The 23,073-nt window shown below is 38.1% G+C and overlaps 1 protein-coding gene across 4 annotated transcripts in view; it reads left to right on the top strand.

Moving 5' to 3' along the window:
* Positions 1-23,073, top strand: part of LOC149797233 (digestive cysteine proteinase 1-like) — a 109,513-nt gene that overhangs the window by 12,754 nt on the left and 73,686 nt on the right. For 2 of the 4 annotated variants that reach the window (XM_089961930.1, XM_089961933.1), the window contains exons 2-9: positions 2,821-2,989; positions 3,719-3,861; positions 6,479-6,634; positions 7,025-7,057; positions 8,336-8,527; positions 8,940-9,102; positions 10,290-10,392; positions 16,074-16,525. The exons of 1 other annotated variant lie outside the window; for it this stretch is intronic. In XM_089961930.1, the coding sequence (XP_089818056.1) occupies positions 2,821-2,989; positions 3,719-3,861; positions 6,479-6,634; positions 7,025-7,057; positions 8,336-8,527; positions 8,940-9,102; positions 10,290-10,392; positions 16,074-16,173 (1,059 nt within the window). In that variant the 3' untranslated portion in view covers positions 16,174-16,525. Of the gene's footprint in view, positions 1-2,151; positions 2,272-2,820; positions 2,990-3,718; positions 3,862-6,478; positions 6,635-7,024; positions 7,058-8,335; positions 8,528-8,939; positions 9,103-10,289; positions 10,393-16,073; positions 16,526-23,073 lie in introns of those variants that run through there. One more of the 4 variants, XM_089961932.1, reaches the window with a different exon arrangement.

The following is a 23,073-nucleotide window of genomic DNA, read 5'->3' as shown; positions in this document are numbered from 1 at the left end:
CTTTCATCCGCTCCTCTGCATCCACGATCATGGCCATGAACTCCATGAATGTTTGGGTAAAGGAACACTGAAACGTCGACCTCTTACTAAGAGGGGTGTTTAATTTGATTTGGCTGGCGTTATCTAGGGAATGATCTCCCTTGATGGTATAGCCCGGTGTGAGTCGATATATATAGAACACCAACAGAGAACTAAGCAAGACTATTGGAAAGAAAAAATGCAGTACGAGCCACATTAGACAAGAAAAATAACAAAATGTAATAAAAAACAATTAATAGCGTCAACTCCAATTCAACCTAAGTTATGTCAACAGAATTTAATAGCAATGCCTCATTTGGATTTATTTCATGGTCGATGAACACAACCGAGGGATAATCTTTAGTCCTATTAGAAAATTAGATTTACACTATCTCGCCTGTATAATACATACATGCATGCATGCATGCATGCACACATACACACACACACACACACACACACATAAAGATCATAGAGACAGTGTGCTGTTGATTCTAGGCATATATATCACTGATGAATTTCCACTCATTATTCATTTGTGAAGTATGAAAATAACAATAAAAAGTATTAAAAGTCCCCGTTTTATAATGGATTTAATATGCTACACAATTTCATCTCAATTCTTTCTGCTTTCCATTCCCCCTTCCCCTCTCATGCATAAGGGTCAAAATACACAGACATTTTGAGGGACAGAGAAAAAGAATTTGGGCTGGATGAAAAACCTGAAACTGAACTTACACTAAGTAACCTACAAAAATATGATTCGTCGTAACGGTATGTGTACACTTTCCTTGGGATTTATCTACAGTGTTTATATAATCAATGATACAAGCTGCAATAGCCTGTCGACGATATACGGTAAAGTTCTTGGTTACAAGGTACACATACTGTAATGTATTTAACGCTTTATTGGTGTTGTTGTTATTAATAAACCTGTTATAATGTTCTAAAAATCGATTATTATTAATTAAATATGAAAATGCCCAAGACCTCTCTCTCTCTCTCTCTCTCTTTCTCTCTGGACCATCGTATCGTAACAACATACGGGCGAAAATCCATAACAAAACCAGCGTAGTGTCATACGTCGAGGTCTCTAGACTTTTGAATGATTGCTAACGTTAAGTCAAACCGATCAAAGGGGGGGGGGAGAAATTTATGGTCGGTGGTAATGCTTATTAAATCAGAGACTTAGATCATGTGTAAATATAATATTAAATACTTTAATTACCTTCTTTTGGTTCGTCATTTCTCTTAGTTTCCACTCCACACTTATTTCCATGCGCCGGTACGTGAATGGCTAAGCGGTAAATGTTTGTAGTGTTCTACTTTCTTCATTAAAGTCATCTTTCATGTTTAAGTCATACGTGTGTCTTATATTGATTTAACCAAAGTGAATAACAATAGAAACTCTAAAAAGAAAACAACATTTATCAATGTGCAAAGGTGATTGTCGATAGCCACAAAAGGCATAGAACTACACTTTGTAGCAGACACACTCGGCAGGAATGTGACGAGTTCATTCACTCGGTCAATACACAGTTGCCTGTAGTCAATCTTAAGTTCGTTCAAAGGGCAGATATGTGTATTTGTATGTGATGGAAATAAAATATATGTATATTATTTACGCTGTATCAATGATATAACACTCGTTGTATAAATTTTGCATATATATATATATATATACACACACACACACACACACACACACACACAAGCAACGAAAGTTTAGGAAAGTTCTTCCAACAAAATGAATTGAGGTTAAAATCTAATCAGGTGATAATAATTGATGAAGATTATAATGATGTTTCCTTGTATTATTATTCGTTAGTTCAGAAAATACCGAGGCACTTTTTTAAATGTAATGTGGCTAAACAATAATATACATCGTGTGGGTGCCATGAACTCGTAAACATGGGGGACCAAGAACTGAAAAATAAGTTGACAAGACAGAGCATGTCGAATGCAATCATAAGGAAATTTAAAACAAGAATGTATGAGCACCTAAAGTGGTTTGTAAACCTTGCAATTCATTCTTTATTTAGTTAAATCGTATCAATTGTATATGTATACAACTATTTAACAAATCTCGACATTTGAAAAATATAACCATCCGGACGATAAATGTATGAGGAAGATGACAAGAAATTTTGTGGAAAAGGTGTAGAGTAACTGACCAGGAAATCATATTACTATAAAACGTTGCCGCCATCTCTGGGGAAATTGTTCCGGCTCTTACTACTCCAACCAAGACAAGTATCTCTCTCTCTCTCTCTCTCTCTCTCTCTCTCTCTCTCTCATGGACAAATCTTCTTATCAGGAGCGCCCAGCACACACACACACACACACATACTAACTCATCTGATATTTAACTGTTTTCCCCGATTTTGAATTTATGAAATTAAAGAACCCCGGCCGAGACCTAGCTAAGACCTTTGAAAATGGCACTAGCAGCTTCCTCGCTTAGCGCTCAGCAGCAATAGGTCAGTGTTTGGTCTGGTCGGCCTTGTGTCACGATCATGTGAATGGGTGGGAAATGGTGCCGTATATCTGCGGCATGATGCCCCAGTGCTACACATCTCTATAACCTCCATAGTGCAGACATCGTAGCGACGTGTCTTAAATTGTTAAAGCTACGTTAAACATCAATCCACCCATTCACACATTTTTCTAATATGTTTGTTTTTACGTACAGTTTTGAAAATGGACATGATGAATACGCCTAGGTCATTTATTTCAGAAAAAGGCGTTATGTATAACCCCGTATAAAACTATTTAACTCACATCCAATATTCTTCTTTGCAGTCCATGATGCTCAGACTGATCGTTCTTCAGATGTTGGCGAGTTCGGTTCTGTCCGCCCCTGGACATGACTTCATCTCTTGGTTCGAAACCGTTCAGATGAGAAATGAGACAATTAGACTGTCATACAAGCCATATAAAAACACATGGATCCAATACAAGGACGATTACGGTAAATATTGGTTCATTTGTTCCATATTATGCTAAAGAAAACTTCCGGAGAAAATAGTGATTCTTCTTTCTTAGTTCTTTCTTTTTGCGTTTCTCTGTCTTCTGTCGGTCTTTATATGTATCTGTCAATGATGAACTGTTTAACACGATTGTGTAGTTACTAGTATATGCATATAAAATTTATAATTTTTCTAAAACTAAATAATTTGGCGTACGCAAACAGTGACAGGTATGGGTATTTATTTACATATAACTTCCCTTTACCAATCAGAGTTGAAAAGAAAATTTTATTCAATGAGATTATCTGTAGTATCGTCTTTAACTTTACCTTAACTCAAGGAAGACAATTTGAGTTGACAGTTCTTTTTCGCTAAGAATTTATTACATCACACATATCTCCATCATCCCTATGTGCATTAATTAATCAAGTACCAGTAATGGCTTTAGAATAAAAAGTGTTACGTTATAGTGGAGTATTTAATTTTTTTACAAATAAAAGTCCGCAAGTGGCGGACACAAGGACGCTCCTCTCTCTCTCTCTCTCTCTTTCTCTCTCTCACGCACACACACACACACCATGAATAATACAGTTTTTAATTTACTGTTTGCAAATCAGTGCATACAACATTGTCTTTTGAAAAATTACCTTTCTTTAACGGCTTGTAAATGAAGATAAGAATTGTTCTCTACACATATTTTTCCCTTATCGGCCAATTTCTTTGAACTCCAGGAAAATCCTATCCAGAAACAGATGTGGATGAACTAAGATACACAATATTTGTATCGAAACTTAAACTAATCGAGGAACACAATGCCAGATACGTGATGGGCGAGGAAAGTTATTACTTCGGAATCAACCAGTTTGCAGATATGGTGAGTGGAAGTTTCGGTGTATCCTCGTCTCTTTCTGAAAAGAGACGGACACATTCCTGTCACGGTTACAGGGTCTGTTCGTGTTTATCGAAATATAAGAAGAGATTCAATATTCAAAAAGTGTATGGATTAAAAACATGTGTATTATTACAGGGATTGACGTGATTACATCCCGAGTTACATCAATAGTGTTATATTGTTAAATTTTATTTACATTTCCTTAAAGGAACATTTAGTAAAATCTCTTCATAGCTTACTCATATCTTAGTTTTCCTTTTCTAAAATTGTAATAAGCCCTGCTTTGTTTTATTGTTAATAGCACATTTGTACTAAATTGCCTTTATTCTCCGCTGTCGAAAAAAAATGACAAATTTAATTTATCGGTAAGGTCTTCGATTTTTGTTTTTTAAAGTCATTACTTCAAGATTCACTGACCTAACACGTTTCTGTTCTAAAAAATAATATACTTTCATCAGTTGTAAACATTCGAGTGCAATTATGGATATCATTTATCATTTATACCTGGGAATTTACGAATCCCGCATCTCCACATATCTAGCATAATTAGTTGGGTTTTTTTTTTTTTTAAAATGCGCCTCTGGACAAAGATGTTGTACTAAGTTTGTCTAATAAGACGCCTGACATCACCTTCGTTAGACATCTTGAGAGTGTACACTCTATGACATATAAAACCCAACGGGTAATAAAGTGAATTATTTTTTCATCCAATTTGCGTGAAGTGTATTTGTTATGTATATTTGATTTAATTCATATCTGATTTAATTGTTTGTAAGCTTTAAAATCTTTTTTTATTATTATTATTTCATTACATGTCAAAATAATGTAGTTCTGTTTCCTAGGAACTCGTCTTTTTTTCCAGAAGGACCATGACTGTTCATTTCTGTAAACACATAAGGCTGACCTGGTTCCCGAACTTAATTCAAATATAGTAACTGTCATGTCAAGTTTTTTTATTCATTTTTATTGTAGTTGAGATCGGGACTGTATTGGATACGTGACACTGGACTTGTAAATAGTTCTTAGTGAAGTAAACAACTTTTATTCTCGGAGTAAAATGATTGGTTCTTATCAAGGACATACAGGAGCTAAGTGATTTTTTATATGTAAACATGATCATGTGATCGTGTGACCCTTATCCGGGCATCTTTTGCGTAAAATTCAAGTTTTAAACCGACGTTTTAGAGAAATAATCACAGTTGGGCTTCTAAACACTGAGACGTAAAAGTGTATCTTTTGTTGTGTCATTTTGGGAATTACATTTTAATGTTTATTCCAAATATTTTGGATTCTGAATGGATTAATTCGTTTCTCTGGAAATATTTGGAGTGCTTATACAGAATTCTTGAACAAAGACATTTCTTAAAATTTTTAATCGGATTTCCAAACCCGGAGTGATATTTCTTGTTTCTACAATTAACTGTAGACTTCAACACAGTACAGGATACAGCATACGTCATCGCCTTCCATCTTGGATTCTTCGCTGGGACTCGAACTCTAATTCATTAGAATATTTCAATATTACGACTTCTTAAATTTTATTCGTGGATTATTTTTGGATTTGATTCTTAAAACCATAAGTTCTTTTTTTAATCATTTTTACAGTATTTTTCCAGGGAAAAAAATAATTTGTTAAAATTTTCAAAGCTTATTGTTTTCACACTTTCTTGTGTTGCTGTTTATTCGAGCCTGAACACGTAACATAAGAGTATTCTACCAACCTAAACTGTCACTATAATAAAGTCGTAAAGTTTTCAGAAGAAAAATATTGCTGTTATAGAAAATACTTTCCTTTTTAAGTAGCGGCACTTAATTTCGGCTCGGGCGACTGGTCAGTTAACCAATGACTGGTTAAGTAGCCACGGAAAATGTAAACGAAGAAAAAAGCGCACGTTTAGGGTAATCGCATGACTTAATCGCCTTGTTAAAAAAACCTTTGTTGACTAAACCTCTTCCACTGGCAGAAATGATCACTTACACCCACACTCTGCATATACAATCGTCTGAGAAAGCCACACCTACACCCACACTCTGTAGACACAATCATCTTAGAAAGCCACTTACACCCACACTCTGTATATACAATCATCTAGGAAAGACACAGTTACACCCACGCTCTGCATACACAGTCATCTTAGAAAGCCACACTTACACCCACACTCTGCAGACACACAAGCATCTGAGAAAGCCGCACTTACACCAACACTCTGTATACACAATCATCTTAGAAAGCCACTTACACACACACTCTGTATACACAATCATCTGGGAAAGACACACTTACACCCACAGTCTGCATACACAGTCATCTTAGAAAGTCACACTTAAACACACTCTCTGTATAAACAAGCATCTGAGAAAGCCAGCGTTATTTAGAGTAAAATTAAAAGAAACTAAGGATATGCAGGAGCTTAGAACCCTCGTCTTGAGAGGTACTTTTTTAATATGTGGTCGCACAAGTTTTTATACTAAATAATGCGACGGCTGTCTATGCGATTGGTTCACACTCTGGCTTGGACATTTTCCGCGCTTTGGTATGCACGGTATATAGCTGATCGTTTCTAGTTCCTCTGAAACGGCATTTTTATATCCTTTCTAGACGGAGAAAGAATTTTCAGAAATGCTGGAGTCGGTGGTCCAAAATGAAACGGACGTCAAAAATAAGTGTTCATCTTACCTTCCCGCAGAAAATTCTATAGTGCCCGATGCTATCGACTGGACACAAAAAGGATTCGTAACACCGGTAAAGAATCAGGTAATTCATTGATACCTGGGCCAAACATATCTGTCTTGCATGATACACTCACAAGTGTAATGTTTAATTGCAAGATAGTGCAATTATGATGTATTCTTTTATTTAACTTTCTTAGCAAGCCAATTTTCCATCGATAAACATTCTTCAAACACGTGAAAAATCATTGTATGAATGACGCAATAGTACTACTCATTTAGCTGCAGACGAAGAACCTAAAATATTTCATTTCTCTTAGCCTCTTGAAATCTTAAAGGAGATTCAAAAAAATTTAAACACAATTGTTTCATTACTATGATTTAAATGCCTTCCGCCCCACCTTGATCCCAAACCCTGAAAATTTCACTGAAAGAATAAAAATTATTTCTTATAACAGACACTTTTCTATTGCAGGGAAAATGTGGGTCTTCTTGGGCGTTCAGTGCAGTAAGTACAAAGATGGTTTCTACTGCTTGCCGTCTCCTACCTCTTCATATTCACTCTATCTATAGCATTAATGTCAAATCTATAAACGTTAATTGTTGAGTCTTTTATTTTAATGATTTTACGTACAGTAGAAAGTTCTATGTGTACATTTGAGTACCGTCTTGGGTATCTTAGTGGTATTTACAATTTGTAGGCAAATTTGAGTTTGGTATGGTTTGGTATTTTTATGGTACAGCAACAATTAGGATGCTAAATTGTTATGTGCCTTGCCTAGAGGGAACGTCATTCTTGTAAATCAAGGCTGATCCAATGGTGGGAATCAAACTCGTACCCTTCTGATTACGAGTCCAACACATTTAATCTTGACCCACCATATCTCACATGTGCTAGTATGTAAAGTAATTAAGCAATTCCTGGGTAATGATCTTCACGATCTGGTGCGCGTTCATTTTTAATCAGTGATGTCTATTCACGGTTCCTGTCTTCTAAGCACCTTTCATTAACCACCCGTCCTCTGTCGAATACTTGTCAAATCTTCTCTTCTGACCTTTTACTGTTTGCCTTCTCAGATATTGATTTAAATTTCTCCATTTTGTTATCACACCTGACTGTAAGACCAAGCGAGCCTATGTTGTGGTCCTTCGTCCGGCGTGAGTCGACCGTTATGCCTCAGTCACGGACCGTCAGCAGGTTTCATTTTAATCCTACTAAAACACCTCTGGGCTAATGTCAGTCCAACTCCAACTGACATGGCCTGCCAAAATTTTGATTCATGTGGTCGCTGTTGCAACGGTGTGATAACCTTAAGGAAAACATATTTTAGACTTCTACTCCAGAACGACTGAGCCAATTTTGATTAAACGCCTCAGCAATGTTTATTAGCAATCAATCAGATAATGTATTTTCCGCTTCTTCCCCTGAAAAACTGAAAAGACTTTGGTTAAAACTAGTTGAAATGTTTCGTAAAACATGCTCTATCACGACTGTGTCATGGATCGCTCTCCTAGCAACGGTTTGGCTGTTTTAGCAATCAGGCAGAAATCTTTTGTTCGACTTCTTCTCTAGGACGACTGAGCTAATTATTTCTTGACATACAAGGTGACAAAAATATTTTTCAATTCTCTAGAACAATCGAGTCAAAAAGTAAACAGTATTGTGATAGTAATTAATCATGGCTGTATGCAGGGATCCATATTTGCAGAAAGGTTTCTTGCTGCCAAATAAACGCTTCATATTTATATTTTTGAGACAATCCTAAATTTCGTTTTGTTCTTCCAGACTGGATCTCTAGAGGGTCAACATTTTCGCAAAACAAAAAAGCTTGTATCCCTAAGTGAACAGCAGCTTGTCGACTGTTCCGGAAAATTTGGAAACAGCGGGTGCAATGGCGGACTGATGGCAAATGCCTTTGCCTACATACGAGATTTTGGGGGAGTGGAGTCTGAACAAGATTACTGCTATGTCGGGCAGGTAACTGAATCGAGATCGAAAGATCGAGAGAGAGAGAGAGAGAGAGAGAGAGAGAGAGAGAGAGAGATATCATGTGTTCATTATTTTAAATTCAAAAATCAGCCTTCTCCGTCCTGAAAGCTTCAACAACATTCGCCACAAACAAATGCTCTCCTCGTACTAATCCTGCTTCTAATAATTGAACGGTCTAACGATCCATACCTTAATTAGCGACTGATGGTGCCGTACATGATAGCGTGCACGAATATCCCTTGAATCCATCTATAGTAGTTAATATGGTGGTAGAAACATACAGATTTGCGAAGAGTATTCGGTATAGTTTTCGTTCTTAGGATGACCATTCCTTCTGAACTTTTGGCATATGTTTTATTTATTTACTTCTTTTAATTTTTTTCTTCTTCTTGGTATACAGGTAAAACCATGCACGGCCTCTAAGGTTAAGGTCGTTGCCAAATGTCGGGGATGTGTATATATCACGAAGGGATGTGAGTGCTCTTTGAAATCAGCAGTTGGAGAAGTAGGACCAGTATCTGTTGCTATATACGCCGGGCCGATGTTCCAGCTTTACCAAGGAGGTAGGAACGGTATTTTCCATTGATTTGCTGCTGCTGTTGCAGATGATGATGATGAGAAATATTACATATCATCATCATTATTATCATCATCATCATCATCATCATCATCGACGACTCGCCATGAGAAGCGTCTTGCATTCGCATTGTTGGTCTGGTCGTCAGTCCTTTTGTCCGTCCTTTAACTCTTATTGTAGTTGCGAAATTGACATAAACCATACACGGTAGGTACATCATGAGGAGAACATGAGTCAAGCACCAAATCTGGATCACTGCGAATAAACGTTTAGATTTATTTCAAAATTTAAAACCGTCAAATTCTTGATGTTAAATTTGTTTTTTACATTCTCTGTATCACTTACCCTGTTATATCTGATTAATAAGTGGTTAATTTAATAATAATATTAATAATAATAATAATAATAATAATAATAATATTAATAATAATAATAATAATACTAATAATAGAAATTCCTTCCTCCATATGGTGTCTCGATCGTTTGCTAAGGTTCACAACAGATGAGTCTGTGTAGAGTCCAGATAAACCTAGGAAAGATGTCGTGGCGCAAGAGATCAAGAAATTCCAGATATAATTCAGCTAATAAACGATCTGCTTCCCCGTTGTGTTAAAGTTTTAATTCTGTTAACAGTCTTTACGTTTCTGTCCCTTTGGTGAGCTAACGTCACACTTTCATTAAAATGTTACGTTTCTGCCCCCTTGGTGAGTTAACGTCATACTTTCATTAAACTGTTACGTTTCGCCCCCTTGGTGTGTTAACGTGATACTTTCATTAAAATTTCAAGATTTCCTGGAATTTTTGCTCCACATAATTTAGACTTGAGAATGTGTTCGCGTGGTACACGATCGAAAATGTCTATTTGAATTAACGCAATATGGATCAGCAATCTTCAACATTAAAATTACACGAAAATCAGACGATGCTCATATACATTAGTAGCTTAATTTAATTAGTAGCTGAATTAATTAATTAGCTTGAGAAAAAAACGTCTCAACGATGATAAGTTAATCAGTAATCCTTTCATCTTTCTATTGATACCTTTACTTAAATATTCTGTTCTGTCCTAATAATGGGCTCTAACCTTTGCGTAATTGTTTTTTATAAACGTGGTTTACAAAACAGTAGAAAAAAATCAAAGTTTATTTAATATATTGATTATATTGTCTTCAGGTGTGTACGATGACCCTTTCTGCACTGCTGATGTGAACAAAGGCGTGCTGGTTGTCGGATATGGAACTTATATTGGAAAAGATTACTGGCTTGTGAAAAACAGGTTAAGACAAAATATCTCTCTCTCCATCTCTCTCTCTCTCTCTCTCTCTCTCTCTCTCTCTCTCTCTCATATATTGGTGTTAATTGGAATCGTTTAAATACAGTCACATCTAATATTTCGTAAGAAACTAGTAACATAATCCATGCCTTGAATGGTTATGAAACCTGGCGTAACTTCTGTACCCAGGACATACTTATCTGTACTCAGAATATACACATCTGAGATAAAGGTCGTCGTTATTGGCAATCAACACATGCGATGAATATTATAGTAGTGATAAACTGATGTGTCTGTGAAATTGTTGTGTATTTGACAGGGATTAACCATATTTGTAAAACCCGTATCAAAGTTGCCAAATCCTGAGGGGTGTCGTAGAAGCGCTGGCCTATCCCTTCGAAAGAATAAGATGTATTAGAACATTCGACGATTCTATGTTGTCAACCAATACACTCATGATATGAAATGCAAATTCATCTGTTTGGGTTTGCTGACAAAGAGTCGTACTTCGGGTTCTCGTGAAACTGCAAATACGTATCAACTTTGAAAATAACACGGAAATTTTATACTATTTGCCTATTATGCACGTCTCCAATGTTAAAATACCTGCCGATTGCTGCAGACCAGGAGGGGATTGCCTTTAAATTTACATCGGTGATTATGTTCTCCTATCACGCGGAAGTTTTCACTTTTCCGAGTAGCGGAATGAAACGTGCTCTCTTGCCGTAATATATTGTATCAATTAATTGCGATATAGGGAGGTTGTGGGTTCGAATCTCGGCCGGGTGTGTCAAAATTCTCACTCTTCAGTCTCTGGCTTTAGCGGCCCACCTCAAGATTCTGCGAACGTTGATAACCACAGAAAAACAACAAGACACATAAAAGAACATTCATGATCTCTATATTGAGGCATAATGCTCCCTATATTAAAGCACACATTGGTCTGAACAATTTTTTGTTCTTGAGCACCTTTTGTAGATTTACTGCAACCTACTTTTACTTCTTTTAAATATCATAACCCAAAGGTCGAAAGAAAAGAGACTGATTCTATTCCAGACTTTTGTAGAGTACTGTGAGATTTGGAACAAATTAAGTTTATAGAATCCTTGAAACATCATGGACAAATCCCACAGAACCCGACTGCTGTAAATCCATTTCTCTTAAATGATGTGTACGTTAATTACCGTTTTTTAGCAAATTCATCCACAAGTTCATTTTCATAAGATAAGATCTTTGCCTGGTTGAAGTATATTTATTTCCACTGAAAGTTTCCAAGCCAAAAAAACACACATCAAAACCTGTTTATCGTGCACTTGGATACTATAGGACTCACGGTACTAATTTGTTTCTTGAGCACCTTTTGTAGATTTACTATCTCATAGTAAACCTATGCAAACACTGTGATATAAAAAAATTAAATAACTTAAAAGTTTTTAGTGCTCATGATCAAACATATATTTATCAGTATAGATGAAACCTGGATTGCAGCTTCTCTGTAGAGGAAAGGATATGAGCAGCGGCATTTCCTGGACCTGCTGGTGAAACACGTGCTTTCAATTCCGCACCAAATAGTCAGGTGCTAATTTTAGTAATGAGTGTTCCAAACTCAAGACTGTTAAATGATTGAAATTCCATCAATAAAACAATGTCTCTATTTTTTTCACTTACAACTAGGATAAGCTCTCAAAAGATTCTTTTTCCTACAACATAATTTACATTATTAACCAATCCTGGTCAGCAAAACCCATATATGCTCTATTTTAGGTTCACCTATTTCTAGGCTGGTTCCCATTTTTCCATATCATTAGTACCGTGTGTCTTGTTATATACATACTTATCTCGTAATATGTCAATGGTTTTAACATCGCATACTTCGTATTCAAACAAGACATTTTTTCTAGTTATAAGACGTTTAGGAATCCAGATTACTTTATTTTTTAAAAAAAACTAATGGTTGTTTTAATCAATCATGGCGAATCCATCCTTGTGAAAGATATGAAGCAGAATATCTCTTTCAATTCAATCTATCCTTCTCTTCCACATGAATGTGCTGAATACGACATTAAATTAATGCGCTAATAAAATCTTGCATGAGGTTTGGCAAGGACACGAACAACTGGCTTAATTGTGGAATCTTTGAAGGTTCCAAAAGTGTAATTTTAATAATTTCGTTTGACTTTCGTTTTCTCAGATCCTTCAAAAGTTTCTTTATCTTGTGAGTTTGACTTTCACAAATTGAACTTTACCTTTGTACTCATGTCGACTGAGTACCTAATACACAGATCGCTCACTTGGCCTAGTGGTTAGAGCGTCCGCCTCGGATGTGGGAGGTCGTAGGTTCCTCAGCCGAGTCATACGAAAGACTTACAAAAACAGTACTAACAGCTGCCTCGCTTGGCGCTTGGCGCTCAGAATTAAGAGGTTAGTGTTAGGACTGGTCGTCCTGGTGTCAGGATAATGTGACTGGGTGGGACATCATGCATCATGTCTGTGGCATGATGCCCCAGTGCAAGACATCACTATAAACTGTGACACTGCAGACATTGTAGCGATATGACTGATAACTTGTTAAAGCTACGTTAAAAATCCAAATCACACACAGACACACCTAATACACATTATGGTAAATTCATTCACCGACAATAGACTGAGCCATTAATGCAATGATTGTGTACCATATTTCTAATGTGCTATTAAAACTGCTTCTGTCTTAATACTATTTAGTTTCAGGCCAGTTTAGTTTCAGGCCAGTTTCAAGCACTATCATAACACTGGTCAACAGTGAAATCATTACTGACTTGAAAAGGCCCTAATCTGTAGTATTTTGGTGTGCCGAACACGAATATAACCGTGAAAAATTTGTATTGGCTCTCGTTTTGAAGATATTCATATACCTCATTTTCTATGTTTCACTGTGTAAATTTCTCCAGTAGGACTGCAGCAACATCCGGAATAATGATGTAACATTGCATAATACCATCATGCTCACATCATCCACAGTTGATTGCATCATTTTCTGATGCAATGCAATACTAATGCCATGCGGCTGCTGAAGTAAGTTGACGTCAGCAGTGTACTATACATGTGTAGGCCTATTATACTAATGCCAGGCGGCTGCTGAAGCTGACGTAAGCAGTGTACTATATAAAGCCCAATCAGATAGGTTCAGCATTTAAAATATTTTAGACGTTGTGCGAGACAGTTCAAGCTACTGTTACATAAAACTTATTATTTTATCCATTTACGTACAATAAAGAACAGTAATGCCTCGAAAGTGTGTTAATACCGCGGACAATTTTTGCTATATTTGTGGGGAAGTGACATTTGCCAACCAGAAGAAAAGTATCAATTCTCAAGTGAAGAAGGCATATCATCTTTACTTCGGATGCAAGGTTGGTGACCAAGACAAGCCTTGGGCTCCGCATATATGCTGTGCTACATGTACAACACAGCTTTCACAGTGGTTGAATTGCAAAAGGTCATCAATGCCGTTTGCAGTCCCAATGGTGTGGAGAGAGCCAAGCAACCACCTAAATGACTGTTACTTCTGCTTGGTTCCTCCTCTTTCCGGCGGAATAACGAAGCGAAAGAAGTCGAGAATAGTCTACCCAAACATTCCGTCTGCATTGAGACCAGTTCCACATGGTGAGGGACTTCCTATTCCAGAACCTCCAGCAGAATATTCTCTTGATTCATCTGACGAAGACAAAGGTGAGTCGACCTGTTCTTCTCCTGGTCCATCAGCATGCAGTGATCCAGATTTTCACTGTGGTGCATCATCAACCCCACACAGAATAACACAGGAAGAACTAAATGACCTGATTCGTGATTTGGACTTATCAAAGAACAAGGCAGAATTGCTAGGATCAAGACTCCAACAATGGAATCTTCTAGAAGAAGATGTCACAATTACTGCATATCGAAAGCGCCACCAGCAATTGGAGCCTTTCTTCAGAAAGGAAAGTAATCTGATATTCTGTTCCGATATTGAGGGCCTCATGAATGCTTTAAAAATCACTCATGACCCACAAGAATGGAGACTATTTGTGGACTCTTCGAAACTGAGTCTCAAGGCTGTGCTTTTGCACAATGGAAACATTCTTCCATCTATTCCAGTAGCGTATGCTGTCCACATGAAAGAGACATACGATAACTTAAGGCAGCTACTGAATTCCATTGAGTATAACAAGTACAGCTGGCACCTCTGTGGTGATTTGAAGGTAGTTGCCCTTTTAATGGGACTGCAGCAAGGATATACAAAATACATGTGTTTCTTATGCGAGTGGGATAGCCGAGCAAGGGAAATGCACTACATGAGGAAGGAATGGACTCACAGGCAGAATGTAGCCATTGGAGAGAAGAATATCCAACACCCAGCTCTGGTTGAGGCTCAGAAAATCTTGCTACCACCCCTTCACATCAAACTAGGTTTGATGAAGAACTTCGTGAAAGCCATTGACCGGACTTTGCCAGCATTCCGATACCTGCATGAAAAATTACCTCGACTCAGCGAAGCAAAGATTAAAGAGGGAGTTTTTGTGGGTCCTCAGATTCGAGAGCTTTTCAAAGATGACCGGTTCAACAACTTGCTGGAAGGTGACGCGAAACAAGCATGGAATGCTTTTCGCCTAGTTTCTACAAACTTCCTCGGAAATGTTAGGGCAGAAAACTATAAGGAACTAGTAGAAGACATGTTGATGAAGTATAAGAAACTTGGCTGCAATATGTCTCTAAAGATTCACTTCCTTCATTCCCATTTGGATTTCTTTCCTAGCAACTGTGGTATTGTTAGTGATGAACACGGCGAACGTTTTCATCAAGATATCGCAACAATGGAACAAAGATACCAGGGAAAATGGTCCACTACAATGCTGGCTGACTACTGCTGGACACTCCTCAGAGATGCTCCCGAACAGCTGTACAAGAGACAGGCGAAGAAATCTAAGATGTAGTCAATGACTTGATTTTTTATAGGTAGGCTATTACAGTTGACCTTTTACTATTGGAATGCATTTCGTTATGTAAACATTAATTTCTTGCAGATTACAAAAAAACTAGAGCCAATTTTGCAATTTGACTGTCATATTCGTGTTCAGCACATAAAAATTGATAAGAATTGACTAATTTTATTTCAGTAACATGACTTTTGTAAAAATTTGTTGTCCAGTGTAATTTGGCTTATACATCTTAACTAGAGCGAACGCTTTTCATCTATTTGATATCTTATTCAAACCAATTACCATTAGAATTCATTTACAACATTCTATATCATATTCAAAAGTATTTGTTAATAAAATGCACACTTCTTATGAACGGCAAATATAACAGTTAAAATAGTCTAGACCGTATTGGGGTCTGATATATGATATTTTATCTTCAGTGAAATATGGCTCATCCAAGCAAACCAAATCCTTGAACATTTTCCAATCTTCTAATTCACTCTAGTCGGCGTACAATATGTTAATATTTGTTGGGTTTTTTTCCATTGTCGGACTTCAAAGAATAATTGTCGGATTTGGTATAAAATGCAATGTATTTTGTGTCTAATCATACAAGTAACAATCAATAACTCATGAACTTTTAAATTAATTTGAAAGGATTCTATATGTTTCATCAAAATTAGACATACATAAATTTTGTGCGTATAGAAAAAGACAAGATCTTAATGCCTCTCCTTATTTCAGCTGGGGAACAGGATGGGGTGAAAAAGGCTATATTAGGATGGCCAGAAACAAGAACAACCAGTGCAGGATTGCCGACATGGGAATATATCCTCTAGTTTAAATTCTAAATCCACTCAGGACTCCGCTTGTAATGCCTTCCAGACCTGTTACTGATTATCACTCAAGCGACATACATCGTGGAGTTTCGGTTATGATCCTTATTAATATAGAATAAATGTTTCAACAAAGATGCATTTTTTCTAAATCTAATGATTTCATGTTATTAACCCAGCTAGAGAAAATACGATTATAAGTAAGTATGAAAAGTCAAGAAATTTGGTAAAGATCTTATTTTCATGATGTAAATGTGCATTAATTCCGGTTTCGTTTGTGTAAAACTTAAATTATGCTAATCGTGGAAAAATATAACCTATAGTTTCTGGTCAATAAATAAAGTAAGTTCACTTACATAACCAATGAATCGTTGTTATTTGCTAAAAGTATATAGAAAACCCTAATCCGTCCATAATGTGCTCCAAACAAATGCATGAATTTGAGAAGGCCATAACAAACTTGGAATACGTGCATTGTATTTACGTACCCGTTTTTATTGTTAGATTCTAATGGCCTTTGCTTGATAATGGGGAAGTCGGTGTTGGAAAGTTATTTCTCAAAACGACTAATTAGAAAATTATTAGGTGCAGGGCGTCATTTATAAGGGACTTTGTGGTAGAATGGAGTAGTTTCGTAAAATGGTCCCTGTCGAACTATTTAAAGTAAGGTTCTTGGGACTCTTTCACGTATAAGTGTTCAGTAATTTGAGACATGAATAATTCGTTGTGAGATAAAAACTTTCACAAAATAAACATTATAGCCGTAAATTAAATTTCAAGAAGAAAATTTAAACATCAATCGAAGAGGGATGCATATGAATGCAATCGTAAAATCAAACAAGATTAGTAGTATAGTGGGGCACTATTCATAAAGGTCCTGGGCACGTCTGGAGACAAGGTTTTTACGGACCCCCTGGGCACGTCTGGCAACAAGATTTTTACGGACCCCTTGGGCACGTCTGGCGACAAGGGGGATTTAACATGGGGAATATTGGGTCTGTATAGCGACAAAGGATAGTGGAGTTATTGTATAAGGATAATAGGAATGGAACAGGTGAGGAGACGTCACAGTACTGAAAAGTGGCAACAATGTAGCAAGGGGCTGACCTGAATATGCGCTATTCTAGGGAGAGACAAATACAGGAGAGACGTAGACATAGCCATATATAATACATACATCAGTACATACACATAAGCATACATACATATATACATACAGACATACAGACAGACAGACAGGCAGGCAGGCAGGCAGGCAGACAGACAGACAGACACAGACTGATGAACATCAATCTATCATACCTTAACAATAAAATTGACTTCCAAAATTGTTAGGCAAGAAAGCGAATCTTTTAGAAGCATATGATTGGCCCTGAAAAAGGCCTTTGGTATTATGTTAACATCATTCCGTTAACATAAAAATGCCATTGCATAGGTCTTCTCCTTCTCAAACTTCTTCTGACTTCTGGACCGTAGATGAGGACTCTCTTCAAACAGCCTTGTCTCTCCACATAAATTCTTCTTTTCCAAACCCTCGTATCAGATGATTGTCCATGATGATTTCACATACCTGGGTATGTCCATATGTAACACCATTGACGATACGAGAGTAGATGATTCAACATTATTCCACATCTTGTGACGAGAACAGGTGAAGGGAATAAAAGAAACTGTGGTTATTTATAGTGCAAGAGCGGATCGAAACGGATTGAGTTTTTTCACCAATCCTAACACGCGTTTTATAAAATTCAGTCACAGTGTCGACTCTGTCATCCAATCCGAAGAGAGCAGGCTGTGACGTCACATTCTCTATATAGATACGCTAGCGTCTGTACGCAGTGAACCAATTCGACAAAGGTTTTAAACATGACGGAAACTAAGAAGACGATGAATTGGGGTGCACCGGCAGTGGAGACGAGAAGCGATGTTATAGCAGCGGCTACCAAAGTCAACACAGACTTTCTTCCAGAAGAGACCGATTTCAATTGGGATTTAGTTTCTTCTTCGCAATAATTTGTTCCGATACAGAACCTTCGCCACCTTCTCCTTCTTTACCAGACGTCAAGGAGTTTAAACAGAGACAGAAAAAAGAATTGGAGAAATTTTTACAACTGTAGAAAGAAGCAGAACAAGCTTTTCTGCTTCAACAACAACAGCGAGAAGAAGAAGAAGCAAGAAGGAAACGACAAGAGGAAGCAGCAGAGAAGAAGCAAGGTCTAAGAGAGAAGGAGGAAAGTGAAAGTCAAACGGTGATGGTACTCTTAGATATTTTGGCAGACTTAAGAAGCCTGAAACAAATGTATCAGACTTCTTCACTACGACCGAAGAGAAAAAGACATTCCCAAGCCAAACAGCCCAACCCTGTTGCTACACCTGAGATACCACCCCTTGTGATTTCTACCAAATCATTGACAGAAACAAGTCCAGAAGTAGGCATTGGCCGTGGCAAAGGCTTAAAGCAGTTAAAGCTCATTACGTCCCTTTTTTTTTTCTTTTTTGTTTTGGGTTTGTTTTTGTTTTTTTGAAAATGAACGGTCCTTTTCAGGGCCACACACTGCTCTCGAAAAGAGATAGCATTCATTTTGCCAAAATCAATTAAAACTCAAAATCCTTTTTTTTTTGCCCCATGAATGCGTGAGTGTAGATCTATATTCCAAACAAACAAAACCATGAGACACTTACGTTTTCTGTCTGGCCTGTTCTGGTACAATTAAAATCACAGCTCAACACTTCTGTGTCTTTGTTCACTCTCCCTGTTTTTTAATTTTATTTTCTCACTTTCACAGGTTTTTTCTCCTCGTCTTCGTTTCTTCTCTTGTTTCTATTTTTGATGTGTTCTTCCTTTTTGGAGGATACCTCTTGTTCCTGTTCAGCACCCCTCTCTTCCTCTTGCTCCTGTTGTTTTTTAAGGCATTTTACAGACCAATGTCCGTTCCCGTGACAATGATAATGCTTATCTTGCCTTTTGTCTCTTCTGAAACCTATCTTGCTTTCTTGACGATCGGGACACTCTGTAGCCCAATGCCCTTTCTTCTTACTGATATAGCAAGTATCTTGACGTTTATCTCGGCTTGATGGGGAGTAGTCCGTCGGCTTGTCTGAAGAAAACTTTCGTATGACACTTCACAAAGTTCTGAATAGAAGCTCGATCTGTGTGGGCTCTTCCATCGTTCTGGTCGGTTTGAGAGTAAAATGATTACTGGGAGGTAAGACACTGACCCTTGATATAGGGAAGACCATGAATATAGGGACCCATGGCGTTTAAAATGTATTCATTTGACTTTTTCAGTCAAGATGAAACGATCGCATCATTTTGTGAAGAAAGGAAAAGAAAGTAAGAGGCCGAAACGTGATTTATCGCCTCGCACAGTAGCTGAAGTCTTGGATCAAATTCATGCCAGTGATTTTAAAGGTGACACGAGTGAGCCAGAATCCAGACCCAGAGAGTCTACACATAACCAAAGTCTACCATTAACTACTCAAAAGTACAACTACATTCAAGAGATGGAAAAGCGCTCCTCTAGAAAATTTAGAACCACGGCTTACACGTTTACGGTGAAGTTTAAAGATTTCAAGTCCGACGTACCATTGGAGAAAGCAGAGGGGTTCATCACTCAGGTGTGGGATTCTTTGTTAACCACACTGAAACGGCAATGTGAAGACAAGGAAAACGATGGTTTGAGACTTTCCATTCATCACGATAGTTTGAAGTCCCCCGTTTGGATGGAGTTTAGCAGCAAGGCAGAACTGACACCTTCCAAAGTTATCAACAAGATTCAACACGTGCAACAATCCATCGACAAGTTTCAAATCACCGATGGAAAACGACGCTGTTCATGACCCACGTGTCTCTTCCCCAATGGACAATATGCAGAAAGGTGTTATTGGTTGACGACCTTCGTAGCACCAAAACAAGCCTTGTCCAAACTAACAACCCTCAAGACCAGATGTGTTTAGCCCGTGCCATCGTGGTGGGTGAACGTATGCCGACAATAACGACACGGCAGAATGGAAAAGAGCCTGGAAAACTATTCAAAAATCGAACCAAGCCAAACAACGAAGTGAAGCAGAACGCTTCTCACAGCAAGCGGTGATATTCAAAGACACACCCTGTGGCATTCCTAAAATGCACAAATTGCAAGACGTCTTGGCTCCACGCTACACCTTGAAAGTGCATCCTCAAGAAGTGCGTGGACCTCTGTTGTTTCGAGGCAAATATTTCAAAGACGGAAAATACATTCACGTCTATCAACACAATGAACAGTTCGATGCCATTACCAGTATCACCGCATTCCTGGGATATATATATATATATATATATATATATATATATATATATATATATATATATATATATATATATATATATATATATATATATATATATATATATATATATATATATATATATATATAATGTGAGAAATGTGACTATGATAATAACAATAGCAACACAAACATTGTGGATCAAAATGCGAGGTATGTTTGGCCTCTCAACCCTGCCTGAACGGGTGCATTGTCCAGCTTGTCAGCGTACTCTTGTCAGCCTTGCTTGTTACCAACAACATCTAAAGGCGAAAGGTTCACAGAAGAAAAGTGCTTGTCAGCTCCTGAGATTGTGCCCTACTTGTGGAAGAGGCATACGTAGATTTGGAGCATAAATGCTACATTAAAAAAATACCAACCCTAAGAGTAAGACGATGACCAGAAAAAAATGGAATTACATCTTTTTCGATTTCGAATGCACGCAGAGACCGGCATTCATATCCCTAATTTCTGCGTGGTTCTTCGAGCGTGCGAGAAGTGCATCCAAGAGCTATCTTTAGTCATTGCCCTCATTGCAGTAAGATTCCTGGAGGACGTGAAAAAAATATTTCCGGGACCGAACACGCTAGCCGATTTCGTCCAATGGATCTTAGACCACATCGACGAGACTTGGCGCAAAGAGGACATCGAACATTACGGAGATTGTCATCGCCATGCCACGGTGATGGCCCACAATTTCTCGGGATACAATGGTCAATTTCTTCTCAGATGTTATACGGAACAAAGTACCGAACGTCCGAAAGTGACTCTGAACGGAGTCATAATCATTTTACATGTAAGTGGGACAAGTGAAGTTTAAAGATTCGATGAGTTACTTGGCCATGCCTTTGATCCGAATGCCTAAAACGTTTGGAGTGACAGAAATTGCCAAAGGCTATTTCCGCACTTTTTCAATACCGAAGCCGGTCAACACGCCGTTCTACCGCATTTACCCGAGGCTCACTACTACGACCCTGACAACATGCGTACCGAACAACGAGAAGCTTTCTACGCTTGGTACCAGACTCACGCCTCAAACCCCTTCGACTTTCATGACGAGATGTGAAAGTGTTGTATTTCTGACGAGAACCTTTTACGGCGTTGCTGTGGAAAATTTCGAGAATTATTCATGGAACACGGAGGGATCGATCCTTTGAAAGAGGCATACACCATTGTCAAAGCGAGTTCCTTAGTGTACCTCCAACGATGTATGCCCCAAAACACCCTGGCTATCATAAGTCCTCAAACGAAGAACTTTGTCAAACGTCAATACTCCGTCAAAGCCCTGCATTGGCTACATTACTTGTGCGACAAGGAAGACAAATGGATCCAACATGCCAGCAACGGAGGGGGAAAAAGGACCATCGAAATGTATTCGGTCGATGGCTGGGAGTTAGAAAACTCCAAGATCGTGTACGAGTTTAACGGATGCTTATTTCACGGATGGCCCTTCTGCTACTTCAACGTGAAACTAAAAATCAGTTTTTACAACGGACCATGGAAGATTTGTACAAGACCACGTGTCAGCTACGCTTGAAGTTAGAACAGCAAGGATACCAAGTGGTGGAAATTTGGTAACACGAGTACAATCACCGTTTTAAAACCGATCACATATTCAAACGCATCGTGGAAAGTTACAGACTGGTGGACTCACTGAACCCGAGGGACAGTTTGTACGGTGAACGGACAAATGCCTCTTGTTTGCTGTACCACGCTGACGAAGAGAAAGGAGAAGAAATCAAATACTTGGACGTGTGTTCCCAGTATCCTTACGTGTGCAAATATCGTCATTTTTCAGCACGGTTCTAACGATTGCTTATGGAACACATCGAGGTAGACAACATTCGACAATACGAAGGATTGATTAAATGTAAAGTTTTACTTGTACCATCCCGTTTAACCTTATCTTTGCCAAGGAAGACTGATGTTTCCCTTGTGCTATACTTGTGCCGAAACGTGCAACCAAGACCGACATTGTCAGCACACCCAGAAGGAACGCACCTTGACGGGAATGTTGGTCAGCGTGGAATTGTTTAAGGCTCTGGACTTGGGATACCAACTGAAAGAAGTGTACGAAATTTACCTCTTTCCCGAGACAGAAAAATAGCACAAGGGTGACCAAACTCAGAAAGGCATTTTCGCAGACTACGTGGATACCTTTCTGAAACTGAAACAAGAAGCCAGTGGCTATCCTTCCTGGTGACACACTCCCGAAGACCAAAACAAATTCAAAGAGAAATACTTGGAGCAGGAAAGGCATCATTTTAGACCATGAGGAGAATAACGAAGGAAGGCGATGGTTTGCCACAGTGATGTTGAATTGCTTGTGGGGCAAAATGGCACAGCGACGGTGTTTATCCAAGACGGAGTATTTGACAGTACTTTCCCACAACTTCCAGATGATTCAGTTGCTCACAAAGTAATGCACCCAAAATCAAAGTCCAAGAGAGATCGGGCATGTTACAGAGTTTACCGGATTTATCCAAGCAAGAACTCTCCCGATTTAGTCCGTCAACAAGTTGATAGAACGTAAAGACAATCAGTGGCGACGCATTCCAGTATAAAAACGATCTGCGGTAAAGAATGAGAATCAGTGATATTGT

Source organism: Sinohyriopsis cumingii, chromosome 6, assembly GCF_028554795.1.
Source record: "Sinohyriopsis cumingii isolate HCF-2022 chromosome 6, ASM2855479v2, whole genome shotgun sequence".
Taxonomy (NCBI): domain Eukaryota; kingdom Metazoa; phylum Mollusca; class Bivalvia; order Unionida; family Unionidae; genus Sinohyriopsis; species Sinohyriopsis cumingii.
The sequence above is the reverse complement of the archived record's forward strand: the minus strand, read 5'-3'. Positions and strand labels throughout refer to the sequence as shown.